The sequence below is a fragment of the Meriones unguiculatus genome, chromosome 4 (genome assembly GCF_030254825.1).
Source record: "Meriones unguiculatus strain TT.TT164.6M chromosome 4, Bangor_MerUng_6.1, whole genome shotgun sequence".
In the NCBI taxonomy this organism is placed as follows: Eukaryota; Metazoa; Chordata; class Mammalia; order Rodentia; family Muridae; genus Meriones; species Meriones unguiculatus.
The window spans coordinates 117,575,219-117,591,880 of record NC_083352.1 but is presented as its reverse complement, the minus strand read 5'-3'; the positions used below and the strand labels follow the sequence as shown (position 1 = coordinate 117,591,880).

Below are 16,662 nucleotides of genomic sequence, written 5' to 3'. Positions count from 1 at the left end.
TCATATGATTATGGTGGAAATTAAACAAGAGTGCCTGCATCGTAGACAGTGGATATATATATATATATATATATATATATATATATATATATATCTCCTTTCTTCTTTTGTTATCTCATCACTCCACATCCCCCAGACAGACTGGATCTAAAGTGATCTTTACAAAACATGGTTTCTTCTGTCTATAATGCAAGTGATAATAGTGAAAATGTATTATCTTATTACTAAATCCAGGAAAGAACTAGCTTATAGCGTGGTTGAAAGAATAGAACAATGACAGCTTTCTCAAGCTGGGTCACCAAACAAGGCTTATAACTACCTAGCCATGGAGTTCTTTGGATGAGTCAACCATGGAATCTAAACTGCTTATATCAGTCAAGAATGCCTCAGCAGTGCTGCATGAAGATGAAGACAGTTTTGACCTAATAGACCTGTTTAGGGTTTGGGAGGCACCACTTCCAGTATGGGCTTGGGATTTTAGAGATTGTTTCTTTAAACCTCAGTTCCTTAAATATTAGGGATAGAGACAGAAACATTCCATGATTCATCTATCTTGTGCAGAAAATGTGAAATAGTTTTGAAAATTCTCAGGCACTAAGTTCAGTAAAGTAAAGTTTGCTTCTTCTTCTTCTTCTTCTTCTTCTTTTTTTTTTTTTTTTTTTTTTGTACTTTAAGGTCACATCCTCCTCCTTTCCTCCCTCCTCTTTCTTTGTAACTATTATTATTTTTAACTACTTGTCTTTCTTTTTAGGATGACTTATTCCCATTCCATCTGCTTAGGCATAGATTCTAGTTGGTTTATTTTTTGTATGTGTGGCTTACAAATATGTGCATGTTCACATATATTTATTTGTGTGTACATGTGTATGCATGTGAACATCAGCAGTTAATATTGTGTAAATACTTCAATCACTTCCTAACTTATTTATGTTTCAAAGCTTTTACTTTGAGTAAGTTTAAAGTATACAAGTTAGGGCCCTAACTATACAAAAGGACACTATTGCACAGAAATTCACAGTACAGAATCATGTTCTAGGAAAAAACAAAACAAAACAAAACAAAACAAAAAAAAACAGTAATCTTTTTTCTTGGTAACAGGTTTAACACATAATTTAATGAACAAAAGCTAAATCAGTAATATATTAGTATTATATAGAAACTGTAGAATGTCATTAAGACTATCACCCCCACATCTATCACCAATGACTCAGCTGTTTTTTTGGCTCCCTGCCCCACTTCACCTACCCTAGATAAGATTTTACTGTGGCCCAGGCAGGCCTCAAACTGTCAATCTTCTTGCCTCAGCCTCCCAAGTGCTACAATTACAGAGCTGGGTACCATATCCAGACAGATGTTTCTTTCTAATGAATTGACCATTACATTTTTAAATTTCTGAGATGGACAACAGACCATAGAAAGATATTTATTTAGGCACTGACTTGAAACCAACCGCCTCAGCAAACTGCTGGCCTTGATTCAGAGCCAGTCCTATGTTACTTTTTGAGATGGGTCTCTCACTGGACTTGGAATTCATGGATTAGGCCAGACTGGCTGTCTAGCAAGCCCTAGGGAATCCACCTGTCTCCTTCCCCCCATCCCCAGTGATGAGCTTATTGGTACATGCCACCCAGATTAACGTTTTCTTTGTGTGCCGGGGATCCAAACTCATGCCTGTGTGGCATGTTTATTAGCTGAGCCACTTTAGTCCCATTTTCTTAAATCTTCATTTTATAACAGGTGGGGCCACCCTAAAGCTTTGCCAGGGAGAAGACCCTTCATGTCTGATATCCCAGGGAAGCAGTCAGATTTTATGGTTTACTGGACTTGGTCATCATGAGGGATCCCCAGGGGAAGCACCGGCACCAAAATTGACCACCGATACACCATTCACCTTGGTTGGCTTGACTTACTGAATCCATTAACATCCTGAGAGCTGGAGGAGAAGCCTTCATCATTGCGGTTGGTGCTGAGCTTGGTGGCGGGCTTGTCAGCAGAGGCCACGGGTCCCATCTCCCTCTGGGCTCCACTCTGTGTCTCCTTCTGCTTCTTAGCCAGCTTCCTTTGGGACATGTGCAAGGGAAAAATCACGGTTAGATGGGTCTAGTTGCATTAGAAGACTGGGAAGGCAGATTGAGCTCTTCCTTTATCCCTCATTCTTAACACCATATTAGTTCATTCAACAAAAGCAGAAGCAAGGCGGGCACTTTAATGTCAGGATCAAATAAACACAAACCTTCCTGAAACTGGAAATCATTTTAATTTAGTAGGAAACATGCAACTTACATTGTTTTATTTGTAACAATGAGCATGTTATATATTTGAGCTTATAATCAGAAATCAATGAGACTCTATGATGTGTCTCCCACTTTCTTTTTGGAGGGAGGAAAAGGTCAGGCCGATCCTCTTGTTTTCATGCATCTTAAAACCCTCCCCAACAGTCCCACTGTGGACTTCTATCTCTTTCTAAATTATATCAAACAACAGAGACTTTTATTCCTCACTAGGGAACTGAAAGGTCAAGGCTTCTTTTCTGGACCTAAAAATCTATTTTACTTAAATTTTAACCGACAGGGCTTAGGTATTTCATGAGAGATATAGATCAGCCCTTCTCAGGGATTGACTAATGAAAAAATCCACCAGAGAGCAGTAGACTAAAGTAGGAGTTGGTGCTTGGTGAGGGTAAAGGTTAGTCTTTTAGCACAAAGGAAGAGAAGCCAAAGATGAACTTGAATCATAGACGTTAGAAACAATATTTCCAGAGAACCAGGGAATCACTTATAATAATAATAATAATAATAATAGTGTTTAGAGGTACTTCTAAAAGCTTGGCACAAATCTGAATCACAAATCTGATAGCACCCAGAGGCCTAGATCTAGGACCAATACCTGGCCTCCAAGTTCCCCAGGAGTCCTGACATCAGCCACTGAGACCTAACCTCCTTTGGCATTATGTAGGCATGCGTTCATATCCTGCCTCTGCTGCCTGCCTGAAGCAGGTTTCCTGATCTCTGTCCATCCTGAACTCTTCTACACATTTCACTGAATAACAGGATTAGTCTCATACGGATGCAAGGATTAGTAACACATACAACACAAAGACCACAACACCTGCACATGAAGGACAGCGACCACATGGATGGTGCTATTAAATCATTGCTGACTCAGCTGAGCACAGTCTAATGTCTCAGCACCCTCCCTAGCAGTCTCACTGTAGAATTCCATCTATCTTTGAATTACACCAAGTGGCAGAGGCTTTGATTCCTCGCTGGGGAACTAAAAGGTCAAAGGCGTCTTCTTTTATGGATTGAGAAATCTATTTTACTTAAATTTAAACTGCTGGGGCTTAGGTATTTCATAAAAGATAGAAATATGATGACCTTTCTTGCATGTGGTTTCTATGGGTTTCCCCAACATACATACATCTAAATATAGTCATGTTTCTATCAAATGAAAATCTATGGTCTAAATAAGTATGTCAAGGATAAGTTTCTCTGAGTCTACTGCTCATGTCTTCACACAGCCTGGTTTTAACTTTTAACCTTTGTTATTTTTGTCTCAGTCCAGAAAGAAAAAGGTATCCTGAGGCAGTGAAATTAAGTGTAACATAGGAACAATGTTCTCAATACTGAGATAAGGCATTTCAAGAGTTAACGATCGCCCTGCCACAAGAAGCACTAGAAAAAGGATGAGTCTGGATGGAGAAATATTTTCAAAGAGTCTATCTGGGACCAATGCCCAATTGACAGCCTCCTCCTAAGAACACAGGTACCATCTGTAGGTGTAGGAATGGCAGAATACACCCTTAAATGAAGATAATTTGAGAAGTCTTTCTTCATAAAAGGATCACTGACAAAAGTCCTAGGGGATAGCAACAATATAACATAGAGACAAAACAAAAACAAAAATAGAAAACAAAACAATTAACAAAATCAAACCTGTTTCCCATGCAGGGGCCCAGGGAGACAAGCAGAGGAAGCTATGACTAGAACCCTAAGGAGAGAGTTGAAAATAAGCAAGATGGGCAGAGGTTTTCTCTTGACGGGTCTGTTCAGTCCTACATGAGCACACAAAGAGGAAACCACAGGCCAAACTACCTCCATCCGACTTTCCCCATCCTCTAACTTCCGATAGTAGCCCCCAATTAGCTGAATTTAACTAAAAGCTACAGGTGACAAAGTACCTCTTTGATGGAGTCTCTGCAGAACACATTCCTGCAGTAGAAGACATCACAGAGAAAAGAACAGGGTGAATCTGGTCTACGAATCTGGACCAGGAAGAGAATAAGCTTTATAATTCCCCATTTGGCCATAACTTGAAGATCAATGCAGCCTAAAGTGGAATTCTTTATTTATTCTTGAAAATTGGCCGGAAGAAGGAATTGCACTCAAGAAAAGAAACACATTTTTGGTCATTAATGGTTTGGCCACAGGCAGGCTGTTGTGCCAGTAAAACTACTCTAGGTAGTCAGAGGAACAACAGGAAATCAAGCTTGGCTCAGCCTGGCCCTTTTCACCATCATCAGGCAATCAACAGGCACAGTGAACACCAACAAAAGAAAAATGAACAGTTTTGTAGCTGATGACATTTCAAAATTTTATTCTTCATTCATTATCAAAAAGGAATGTGTTTAAAAATGTATATGTGACCTTCTTAATCATAAATTTGAAAGGATATATGGCAGATATTTAGCTTCTATCTAAGCTCACTCACATTGCCCCAGCAGGAAATAAAAGGAAATCTGATAAGAGAATTAACTCGAAAACTACAAATGAGCATGAATCAGAGGCTTTGATATTTCCTTGGGGACAGAACTTCCAGCCAATCTCATTCCATTTAGGGTAAATAATATATAGAGAGTTGTCTTCAACACAAATCATTAGCTTCCAAAGGAGTAACAATATCCAAAAGAGGTCTCACTGCTTCTTGGAAAAATGACATTTTTATAAAAATGTTTGGGTAGAGCCAAACAGCTATATTTAAAAAAAAAAAAAAAGGAAAGAAAAACTGAGCTTCTGTATTAGCCAGGTTTACATAAAACATACCAGAGACAGCCTCTAGCAAGGGATGCATATTTGATATGTTCATGGTGGAGCAAACTGCTCAGGACAGGAGTCAGGAAACAAAATGATAGGCTGCAGTCTTAAAAGTCTCTCCCTTGACTTAAAGACCTTCACTCAGCCTCACACTCCCATAGCACCTCACAGCAATGCGCTCTGAGCCCTCGCTCTTAACACACAATCCTTCCGGGGTGGAATGCGCCTCCTCCAAACCATAGCAGTACCTGGGTATGTGGCCCACTGCTGAAACATCCTGCCTGTTTTGGTGATAGGAATCCTGTGTGAGTATTTTGGTCATGGGAATCCTACAGAAATGTTTTTGCAATAGAAAACCACAGCCCCAAAGGTGGACATGCAAAAGCCACAGAAGAAAGGAAAACGCAAACTCATAGCTCAAGATCTACCTCTATCTTTCTGGAATTAAAAATTTAAAAATTAGAAATAACCGTAGCAACAGGAAAAATTATTATTTCTTGACATTACCAAAGAATTTAACTTATCTTTTCCTTTTTATGCTCCCCCCCCCAGGAGAAAACCCAAATCTGAAAATATCCAAGACCTTCAAATTATGCTAGGCCTCAGCTTAGCCTCCCACCCACACCTCCTAGCAAACAGCACCTATCTCCCTCCCCCAACCCACATTTCTCAACACTCTCAGCCTGGACGTGTTCTTATTCTTTCCCACTGGGCATCTCTCTTCATTCTTCAAGTTGAAAGTCATGCCAATGTCAGACCTTCTCTGAGGCTTCTTGCTGCTCCACTAACAGAACTATAAATTTTTCCTCTCGGGTTGACTCATTCTTTGAACAAATATTTGAGCACTTACATGTATCAGGCTCTGCTAAATGTAAGAAAGCACTGCCTTCATCACTTTGACCCTCTAAAAGCCCAGAGATAAATGACAGAGACAAGCATTATACAGGTAAGTAAGTGCAGAAATATGAAATCGCAGAAATGGAGAATGCCAAGAAGAAATATTTGGTGCTACGAGAGAGTTAACACTTGGTTTGAACTCTGGCAGGAGACCAGGGAAGGTTTCGATGCCATGTCAGCTAAGCACTCATCTACTCTTGTGACACTCACTAAACTCTCACCCACTTGAAAGCACCTCTTGGGAGAAGGGCTTTTGACTCCTTGTACCTCCTCCAATCTCTTGCCAAGCATCTGGCACAGAGCCCATGCTCAATAAATTTGTTGCACAAATTTCTATTTGAAAGTCTATGATTTGAAGTGTAGAAAAGATTGTTATCCTGCTCTAAGTACAAATTATAACCACTTCAAAAGTAGATAAGTACAACCAAAGAAAAGGAAAGCCCCGCATGGTATCAGTTTGTGCTTGGGAATATTTTCGTTAGATAACTCAGCAAAATTAGTGGAATGTTTGTTTGGTTGCTTTTTTTCTTTTTTTGTTAAGTCTAGATCCCACCAAGTATTCCAAGTCACAGAACATTAAAAACAAAACAAAACAACACCTAAACATCATGAAATAGTCATATGATTCGTTGGGTGGCCCTCTCGTTAATTAAGGCATGGATCCTCAGGGCCTTTAACACTCAAGTACTTGTGACTTTTCTGAACTTGCAAATATTTCTCTATTAGTTTTGTTATTCTTGTCAATTGGGTCACGGGATTTCACCAGCAGGGGGTACCAAAAGCTGAGGAAAAGAGAGCACATAGAAGCCTATGGATTCCTCTGCAGGATGTTTGCAGAGGTGGACAATGTTTTAAGATGGTAATCTGAACCATCTGCAGCAACTCTCTATTTTGTACACTTCTTCATCTCTTCCCTAAAATTATTTTCTTTTCCTTTGCTCATGAGTGTGTTGGACAAGCACTTACTTTAAACTTTTTTTTCTGCTAGACAGGATGTCCTGAGGAAAACAAAACAAAACAAAACAAAACAAAACAAAACAGGCATGAATGCTTTCCAGTTCAGGGGGTGAGGATCCCCCGTTACTGAAAGAGTTTAGTATAGACTGGAAACTCTCCTGGAATAGAAGCAACCAGGAATTCCAACACACACATTCACAAAACCCTTCAGTCTCTTAGTGTCTTAGATCAGGAGGATTCAGCTGATTATTAGAAATCTAGAGCTGCATCTAAGGATTTTTCCTGGAAATGACCATCCATATACCCTCTCTTAGGCCAACAGTGACCTGGAACTTTCTTCCTTGCCAGAGGGCTTTGTCTCTGGCCCACCCTGTACTAGCATCTCTGGGAAGAATATCTTGGTAATTCTGAGAGACTTTAACCTTTAAGCCAGATGGTATCTTAGCCATAGAAGTCAGAAAAAAAAAAGAAAGAAAACAGGAAGAAGAAAAAGGAAATGTAAGTGTGCCCAGACACTAATGAAAAGTACGCATCCCTCACACACTTTACAGCCAGAGTGTACAGGTACATGCCTCATGACTGATTCTCTGTCTACAACGGTTCCTCTTAACAGGAAGAGAGCTACTCCAGTCTGCCATTTTACAGAAGAGACTCCCTCTTACTAAGCCTGGACAGAGGGTTCTTGGTCAAGGCACACAGCGACTACATAGGAGCCATAGAACCCAACCCCTGCTTTCTGCCTTTAAACCCGGACACCCCTGTTCCGACATTCTTGTACCTGCCTTCTCAGGATGGGATTAGGAATGCAAATTAGATGACAATGCCCTATGCTGAGGAAACCACACACTTTGATTGCAGGACACCAAGAAATCAAACTGTAAGTGAGCTCGGCGTTTCCTTCCTGCTGGCTAGCTTTCATACAGTGCCAGAAGGAAAAGCCGGCTGCCAGAGGATAAAAGCTATCAATAGCTTTACCCAGCTGTGAGCCCTATGAGCTGCAATACTAACCTACCAGGAAATGTGTGTCCACTGTTGCAATAGTGATGACTGATAGAGGGATGGCTGACAGCTTTCTGGTTGGATTTGAGGCTTGCTGCAGGAAGACAACTCATGCCTGGTACTGTAAACTGGTCACAAGCCCAAGAGAAGGAGGTCACAGGCCATAGGGATGGACATAGGATTGTTGATTCGCTACATGGACAAGGTTACAAATTGTCCTCTAAATACTTAGGCATATATACATAGATTAGTGCTTCTAGCCTAAGAAGCTCCAGAGAAGCTTCTCTTTAAAGTGGGCCACAGTTAACGAAGAGGCTCATAACTGTCAAAGAGATGAGAACAGCTGACTACCACTACCGAGGGTTCATCCTAAATGAGACATCTATTTTGCCTTCTCCAAGGCTTAGAGAACACCATAAAGAGGGGCACAAAGAGCCCAAGGAGAGGAAAGGAGAGCTGTGAAATACTGTCTTCTGAACACGACATGGCGGTTGCACTCACGAATGCACAGCAACGACGGTTCCCTGTGCTTGACTTGCCCAATACTGAGTCCCTTAACATTCCATCATGGAAGGGGCTAGATTGCATGAGGCTGCATTCCTCTCGGAGGAGCAAGAGGCAGTTAATAGCTGCTGGGAGTGAGGAAGTCATATTCCTCAGTGGTGTATACACTGGTAAATCGTTCCTCCACAAGTAAATAACCCCCTACCCCATGTTCATGCAAGCCGGCCTGATTAAAGGAATAGGATGAAAGTAGGAGAGGAACTTATTGTAAAGAAGCAGTGGTTGGTGGGGAGGGAAAAGAGGTGAGAGACGGCAATGGTGGTGGTGGTGATACAGGCAAAGTACATTTTATATATATACATATATCATATATATGAAACTGTGAAAGTACAAGTATGTTCCTAAAATGTTAGATTTAGTCCATGTTACACAGAATTCCAGTCTCTTACAAATGCAGCAAAAACCCTCATTAGTCCAAACTCCACCAACTCAGAATTCTTGTAACTGAGGTAGAGGCTGAACTACATCAAATCAGAATCAACAGTAGGGCATGGGTGTGTGCTGGGTTTATAGGGTATTACAACATTTTCCCTTGTACCTGGGTAGATATGGGGAAATAGTTAACGTCCAGACAATGGTGGCAGACCACCGGGCATCGAAACCCAGTTCCATGTCAGACTAGCTGTGTGAGTAAGCGACTGTACTGCATGACAACACCGACAATCACGAGCCACCATTAAATGCTATTTAATTTTTATATGTGTGTAGTGTATGTTTACATGGGTGCACATGTGTTTGATATTATGGAAGCAGACGTCACCCTTGGGTGTTCTTTCTCAAGAACCATCCATGTTGGTTTTATGGAGTCAGGAGTCTTACTGGCCTGCAGCGTGCGGAGATGCTATGCTGGCTGGCTAATAAGCTCAGGAAGCCACTTGCCTCTACCTCTGCAATGCTAAGGGTACAACGTGCATGCAACCATGTACCCACCCCTTTTTCATGTTGCTTCTGGTTCAAACTCAAGGTCTTACGCTTGCACAATAGAAACTGCACGAGTTGAGCCAACTTTCTTAGTCAGAGGAGAAATTCTAGTTGTTTTAACCCACCTGGCATGCAGTACTTTGTTATAGCAGCTTTAAGAAACTAATGCAATTATAATAAAATATATAAGACTCATACCTCACTCATTTAATAAGCATTTGTACTACGCTCCCTTTATTCCAGGCCCTGTTCAAAGACTGTAGGCTCAGTGTATTAGGAGCTTTAGCTCTAATAACTATATGGTTAGCAGCAGAACTGCCAGCACATCAGAGATGAAGGAGCAGGGCAGAGAGACTTAAAAGGATTCGCATAAAAAAATACCCAAGCTTTCCGGAGGCAGAGCAAAGATTCAAACCCAGGCAGTCAAGATTTTGGACGCTGTCTACAATTTTTCTTTGTTATGCCATGCTCAATCAAAGCGCCCTGCTTTTTATCTGGCTGGCTTCCTCCCAGGCAAACAGACACCCACTCATGTGCCTCTCTTAACGGAGAGGTCCCACCACTCACGGAGCATCCTGCCTGCCCTCTGCCTCTGTTAGGCACCTATTTGACACTGTGGGGTCTTCCCCTCTCTTTGTAGAGCTTCTCTACTTCCCCAAGGTTGGCAAAGTTACATGTGCAGCAACAGCAGCAGCAGATCTTATGGCTTAAATGCCCAAGGCACCATGGCCACCACCCATCACCTCCATCCTTCAGCTGCCTTGCTCTCTGTGTCAGTGCCTCTGAGGATCTATCTCTGCTTCTTTCTTTTGACCGTACCTTTCTCTCTTGAAAAAGGCTGCTCTTTCCCCTAAGGTGCAGTTAGGCCCCACTGGACTTGCTCCTGGGCTGGCACGGATATAGCATTGCAGAGGACTGTGTGTGTCAACATACACAAGGGCCGTTTCCATATGTGCATAGGAACACACTGTTCCAGAACCCCTAAGTAGCGTCTAGTGGGAAAACCATGGGTGCTCAACTCAGACTGCTGGAGCTCAAAACTATCATTTACTCACTCCGTAGTCTTGGGTAGTTTCTCACTTCTCAATAACTCAGTCTCCTCATGTGTCAACTAGTGTCGAATATTGTGAATTCTCTTACTGCTTTAGGGTAGATACTGTGATAAAGAATTTTAAAGTACTTACACCTGGACCTGTTACCTACAGAGTAAGCCTTATAAGAATAAACCTCTTGTGATGTGTGTTGAGGAATAAGCTAAGAGGAGGAAGGGAGCACTTCGTAGGAAAATGAAATGCTGAGTGTTACCCTGAATGCTTTCAAGCCACAGAGCTCTGACAGTCCTGGGCTAGGAGGTAGGCTTTCCACTTTTAGTGCTATGGAAATAGTATTGACCTTAACCCTTCCCTACCTAGGTTGTAACTATCTGTGTGATCATAATAAAGTCTCCATCTTCATGGGGTAATGAAATTTAGTTTCTTCATCAGAATAATCAGTTATATTCTCATCTACTGAATGACTGTACTGATTAAAAATGTCAGCTGTGGCTGAGGTGATAACTCAGTTGATAAATGCTTGCCTTGAAAGCAGGAGGACAGGAGTTCAATCCCCTGGAACCCAGTTAATAACAGAAAGTCAGCATAGTGGCCCCATGCTTGTAATCTCAATGCTAGGAAGCAGAGACAGGTAAATGCCTTGTATTTGTTGGCCAACCAGTCTAGCCTACTAGGTCAGTTCCAGGCCAATGAGAGACTAGGAAAGAGAGAAATAATGTAATTACAAATTCCAAAGAATGAAGAAAGATGAAAACAAACAAATATCTAAAGTGGATGGCATCTGAGGATCTTCTACGAGTGTGTACATACAACCTCATACACACATACACCTACATGTTCACAAATAGAAATTATCATTGTCATCATTACCATCACTGCCATCCACTCCCAAGAATGGAGTAGTTCTACCTTTGGCATGTCTTAATTCTGTTTTTATCTGCTCCCTGACAGGAGCACTCCAAGGAACCAGGGTAGCTACTCTTTCTGTCTGCACCTCTTGTCCCCCTCACTCCTAGCAAATCTTACTTACAAGACACCAAGTCAAGCCAGGCACCAGGGCAGATGCTGTCTTCCCACTGGTGTGCAGATGTCCAGTTTCTGTTTACACACTTTTTAAGATCTTGGATTATCTGGACTGGAAAGGTCTCTAGGGTTTTCATCCTCCTGTCCTACCTAGAGACTCCTTGTAATATCAAGACAATATACTCAGTCCCTTATTAGCAATGCCAGACAATTCCTTACAGAAGCACACTGAAGGGATGCAACACGCATGTTTCTACTTGTGTTTCTGTGCTCATTAGGCACTATAATTTAAGTACTTTTGCTATGTTGGATGAATGAATTGGATGGATGGATGAAACTTCCGTATTTGAAATTCCTCATTTCATCAGACTCAACAGTGTTCTGTACAGAGTGGCTGCACTTGACCAGCTCACCCTACTATTATAGAAACTGGCTTCACTGTTGCAGAGGTGAGTGGGAAAGATTCTCCAGCTTATAGAACTGTGCATGCATCACCATCACCTAGAATGTGTGCCGAAACACAGAGGCTTGGGCTCCATTTTCAGAGTTTTCGAATTTGTAAGTCTAGGGTAAAGCTAAAAAGTTGTACATTTCCAGGTTCCTAAGAGATACTGTGTACTACCCTTTGAGAAGTACTCATTTACAATACGTCACCCCTTGCTCAAGAGAGGAACAATGGCACTTATCCTCTCTCCTTTCTCTGTTAGTACTGAAACCACACGTAGACCCTTCCACTGCCACCGGGTTTAGGAATGAATAGTATTTAATCCAGATGTCCCACATTTCCTGAAATTTTATTCTAAGGAATAAAAACAATAGCGAAAATAAAGAATATAACATACATAATAAAGTGACTCTGGAACGCTGGTTCCTGCATGTGCATACACACACACACACACACACACACACACACACACACACACAAGGTGTGCTGGCACACACTTAGAATCCCAGCACTTGGGAAACTCAGGTAGAAGTTAGACTTCCCAATTGGAAACCAGGCTGCACTACATACTGAAACCCTGTTTTCTAAAAGAAAAGATATGTGAGCATTGCCAAATACTTTTGGGGTCAGAGTGGAGAAATTCTCCTACCAGTAGTACATATGTATAAGTGGAATACTTTAATTTTTCATAGACTCTACCATGTGGTTGGCACCTTGAAAGCAGCTTGAAGCTTCCTAACACTGCTACAAAGTGGTGGTTATTTCTTTTTGTTTTATTGATGAGGCATCCTGGGGCCCAGGAGGGTTAATTCTAAACTCATAAAATGGGTAAGAGAACAGGTGGGTTTGCAGCCCAATTCTTCAGGCAGCAGAGCCTGCTGTTTCTTTCACCTCTTCTGGAGCCTCCGTTTAATAGCACACAATCCGTTACAGCCTCATAAACGTCTAACAATAAGGGAAGTGGCTCAGTAAATTATAATACATCCCCTGGATGGAATATTACACAACTATTAAAATGATGGAGTGCCATTAAATATGAAAACTATGTAACAACATGGAAAAATGCTAACTGGATTACATTAAGTTAAAATACTAAAAAATAAAACCGTTTCTACATTGTGATTATAACCACGAGGTCGTATATCTCTGTGTGGATGGCTGATAGTAGAGGGAAGGCATTAAGGATAATTTTCTTTTCCTTTCCTTTTTGATATTCATTATTATCATAGTGTCTCTGTGATTTTTATTTCTAAGTAGTAGCAGGGTACTGATGAAATACAGGATATTAGGATTGCCACAGATCCACTTGAATTACTGTAACTCAAGCTTCTCTGAGCCCATTGACATTTTTCCTCCAAATGACATCATCAAAAGTATGTTTTTGAACACAGGACCCTCTCATTGTCCTGTCCAGCTTCCTTGAAGCACAGTAAGCCGCAAGTGCAAGAGCCAGCAGCTCTAAAGGCATTGGTGCAGGTCACTCAGGGAGCAGGGGCCATAGGAACAAGCAGTCTTAAAGTGGCAGACACGTCTGTCTGTTAAAGACACCGAGTGGTGTGCTGTTCTCATGCATTATGCATCACGTGTGGCCTGGCACCCTGGCCTGGCCATGCAGGAGAAGCCTTGCAAAAGGAACATCTGATGAACTGATTGGTATGTCAAAATGTCATTAAGGATAAATTAATGGACATGTTACTTTGGCTGTAAGAGACAGTGCCAGCAAGGCATCAGGCAGGCGGCAGGCTGTTTTCCAGCCCAAGACAGACGGCGTTTTGCAATGGAGATTCATGGTCTTTATGTGTTGCGAGGTGCTTTGCAGGGAGAAGAATAAACAGAAATGCTCCAGCACTTAAGTGCCATAAAATCACAAGCATGAGATAAATTAATTAGTGTACACCAAGAAGGCGGCTTGTCTGTCTGCACTCCTGGGGAAAGCAAAAATGGATGGCACTGGGCTAGAGCTGATGGGTCCCAACACCAGCCTCCAGAGAAAGCAATTGAGTTTAATGGGCAATCATAAACTGCAGCTGATGGAAAGATAAGTCTGGTCTGCATTTGTTTTTTGTTTTGTTTTGTTTTGTTTTGTTTTGTTTTAAAGAAAACCAAAACAACAACAACAAAAAATTTCTGCCTATTTCTTCCAAGCTCTTTGTGTCTCTGGGTCAGATGTATAAGAAACTGGAGAGACTTGTGAACTCGCTCTCCCTTCAGTGTCAAGGAGGGAAGATTGTAATACCCCAACACCCCTGCAGCCGCTCTTGGGGTACCTTCTGCTGTCCTAGAGAGTGAGTCTTTATCTCTTGTAACAGGAGGCTCACCACCTCAGGGTTAGCCTGCCCTATTGTTAAATCATCAGTATCAGAAAGCTCATTGGCTTTCCCTAGCATCATTCTTCATGCACATAAATAAGAGCAGGTGCTCTGGAGCTGGGTGTCAGGCCCTGGGCTCTCTCTGGTCACAACTTACGTTGGAGGAAAATGAAAATCTGGGAAGGTGAGTGATTACTGAGAGGACAGGTGTAGTCCATGGTGGGGTTGTGGCTTAATGTGCTTCAGAGAGCAAAGCTTGACATCTTAGCCACCACTCCATTGTAATTACAGCAGCCACCGCTCACTGAATGGGGTCTGGCTCCCAGCAATACAGCCTATGGGAAGGCATAAACTATGGGAAATTCTTTGGGCACATCCTGGGTGCTCTGATAGACATCTAGCTTGGGTTTGCCAATCAGTCTTTCATGCAAAATTACTTTACATGGGAAATAAGTAATTTTTCCACTTAAGATTTATTTTTCTTTGTCTTTTGAAAGTTAAATCAATTGGAACAATTAATTGTTTTTCAAAATATGAAAATAAGTTTCATGTGAACAATGAGAACGGGAATTTGAAAACATCAATGCCATTTGTAATGGCATGGAAAGTATGAGATGTTCAGGCATAAATCCACAGGTCACACAAAGGACTATACAAAAAAAAAACTATTAAAAAGGTGATTAAGAACAAAACTAATGCCTGTGGTATATATGCAAGATTAGAGTCTCACAACAGTGTGATGCAGCCATGATCATTCAGGCCTTTACAGCCATTGAAGCAGGACATTCTCCCCAAGCATGGTTGGATACCATAAAAAGCTAAAATGATATGCTCAGGATGCGAGGCTAAGCACTGCACTCAGGGTCAGCCGCTTTGGACCCAGAGAAGAGCATGTCTGATTGCATGCGGGTTGATGCCCCAGGTCCCGCCTCTGAGAAAAAGGTATCGGACGGGTCTGATGCTCTTTGGGTGGATGACACCTAAATGAACATCGGTACAAAGTCCCAATTTATTTCTAATATCAGAGATCAGACCTCTACTCTTGCCTGATGCGTCTAAAACGAAAAGGGGGAACTGTAGAGAGCTGCGGAATGCTATGCCTTAAAGATGGAGCTGGTTTCTGCCTTCCACCTTCCCGATGGTGAGTGCTCTCTGTCATGAACAACTCCACATTTGGCTAAGGCCGAGGATCTGGCTTGCTTCCATGTATGTGGACCTATCTGCATTGCCCACGTGGCACGCCTGGGTTGGCTACCCAGAGGCTATTTAAGCTGTGGGCTGGCTTTCCCCAGGGTCCGAGGATTGTTCAAAGTTCCTGAATAAACTGCATTGAAAAAAAAAAAAAAAAAAAAACAGCAGGTAATAAAGGGATACTAAAGCATAAAAAAAAAAAAAGAACAAAACTAAAGCAAGAAGCTAGGTGTTCTAAAAAAATTCACAGTCGTAACATTCTAGAAGCTGAAGTAAGAGGTCAGAGAGTTCAAGTCCAGGCTGTCTACATGGTGAGTTCAGGACCAGGCTGGCTGCATAGTGAGTTCAGGCCCAGGGTCGCTGAATGGTGAGTTCAAGGCCAGGCTGACTAGACAGTGAGTTCAAGACAAGGTTGACATACATTTTACGTTCTCTGTGACTGCCCAGCTTACAGACCTTTGCAGTGTAGTTAATATGCACGTTTTCCTCTAAGAGACAGTCAAGGAAGACTCACCCATATGAAAAGACATACCATTTCTAGGCAAAAGACTTGACATCATAAAGACCTCAGTGATCACAGAGTCGACGAGAAGATTCAGCGCAACCCCAGACAAGAGCTAGAATGATTCCTTTCGACATGAGGAGTCACCATCACGTATTTATTTTAAAAGAAGGAAAAAAATCTTCAAGTCTCAAATGCCAAAAGCAGATCACCTGGGACATATTATGTTAAATAAGTTCATCATTTGACTACTCTATAATCAGTTACTTCTGTGCCTGGTACAGATGAATTTAAATAAAGTCTCTCCACGGCGCAACCGTTTTATAGGACATTACTATAAACAAAAATTTGCTAAGAGATTACATTTGAAAATGTGACTCAAGAGGCCGGTTTACAAAACAATCACAAAACAACCTCTACCCTCTCCTCTCTGAGATCTCTGTCCTGTTTCTCCGGTGCGGATTATAAATTTCATACCAATTATAAGAAGATGAACGACTCTCTGTTTTATTTCTTGTCTCATTTATACAGAGGATTATTTAAGGGCATGAAATATTTGTTAAAGGATTTTTTTGTTTATCTGTATCTTTTCCTAGCGTAATCTGAGACCATAGTTACACACTTCAGGTCAGGTCCAACTTTGGACCATACTCATTGCACGTTGCCCTCGAACTCTGGCTTCTAAACAGCTCCGTGGGACAGAGGCTCTGTGGGTCCTGTTAAGTTTTTTTTTTTTCTTTTGCCATTTAGAGTTGTCTCTTTCAGAATC

General features: G+C 41.6%; 1 protein-coding gene and 1 non-coding gene across 18 annotated transcripts in view; both read right to left on the bottom strand.

Moving 5' to 3' along the window:
• The window catches only part of Ptprt (protein tyrosine phosphatase receptor type T), a 1,127,865-nt gene that overhangs the window by 128,701 nt on the left and 982,502 nt on the right, over nucleotides 1-16,662 (bottom strand). For 12 of the 17 annotated variants that reach the window (XM_060382888.1, XM_060382893.1, XM_060382889.1 and 9 more), the window contains one exon: nucleotides 1,911-2,059. In XM_060382888.1, coding sequence (XP_060238871.1) covers nucleotides 1,911-2,059 — 149 coding nt within the window. Of the gene's footprint in view, nucleotides 1-1,910; nucleotides 2,070-16,662 lie in introns of all 17 variants that reach the window. The other 5 variants (XM_060382885.1, XM_060382892.1, XM_060382886.1 and 2 more) reach the window with 1 other exon arrangement.
• LOC132653836 (small nucleolar RNA SNORA2/SNORA34 family) lies at nucleotides 1,350-1,486 on the bottom strand. Its single transcript, XR_009591678.1, has one exon. It is a non-coding gene; the product is annotated as a small nucleolar RNA SNORA2/SNORA34 family (small nucleolar RNA).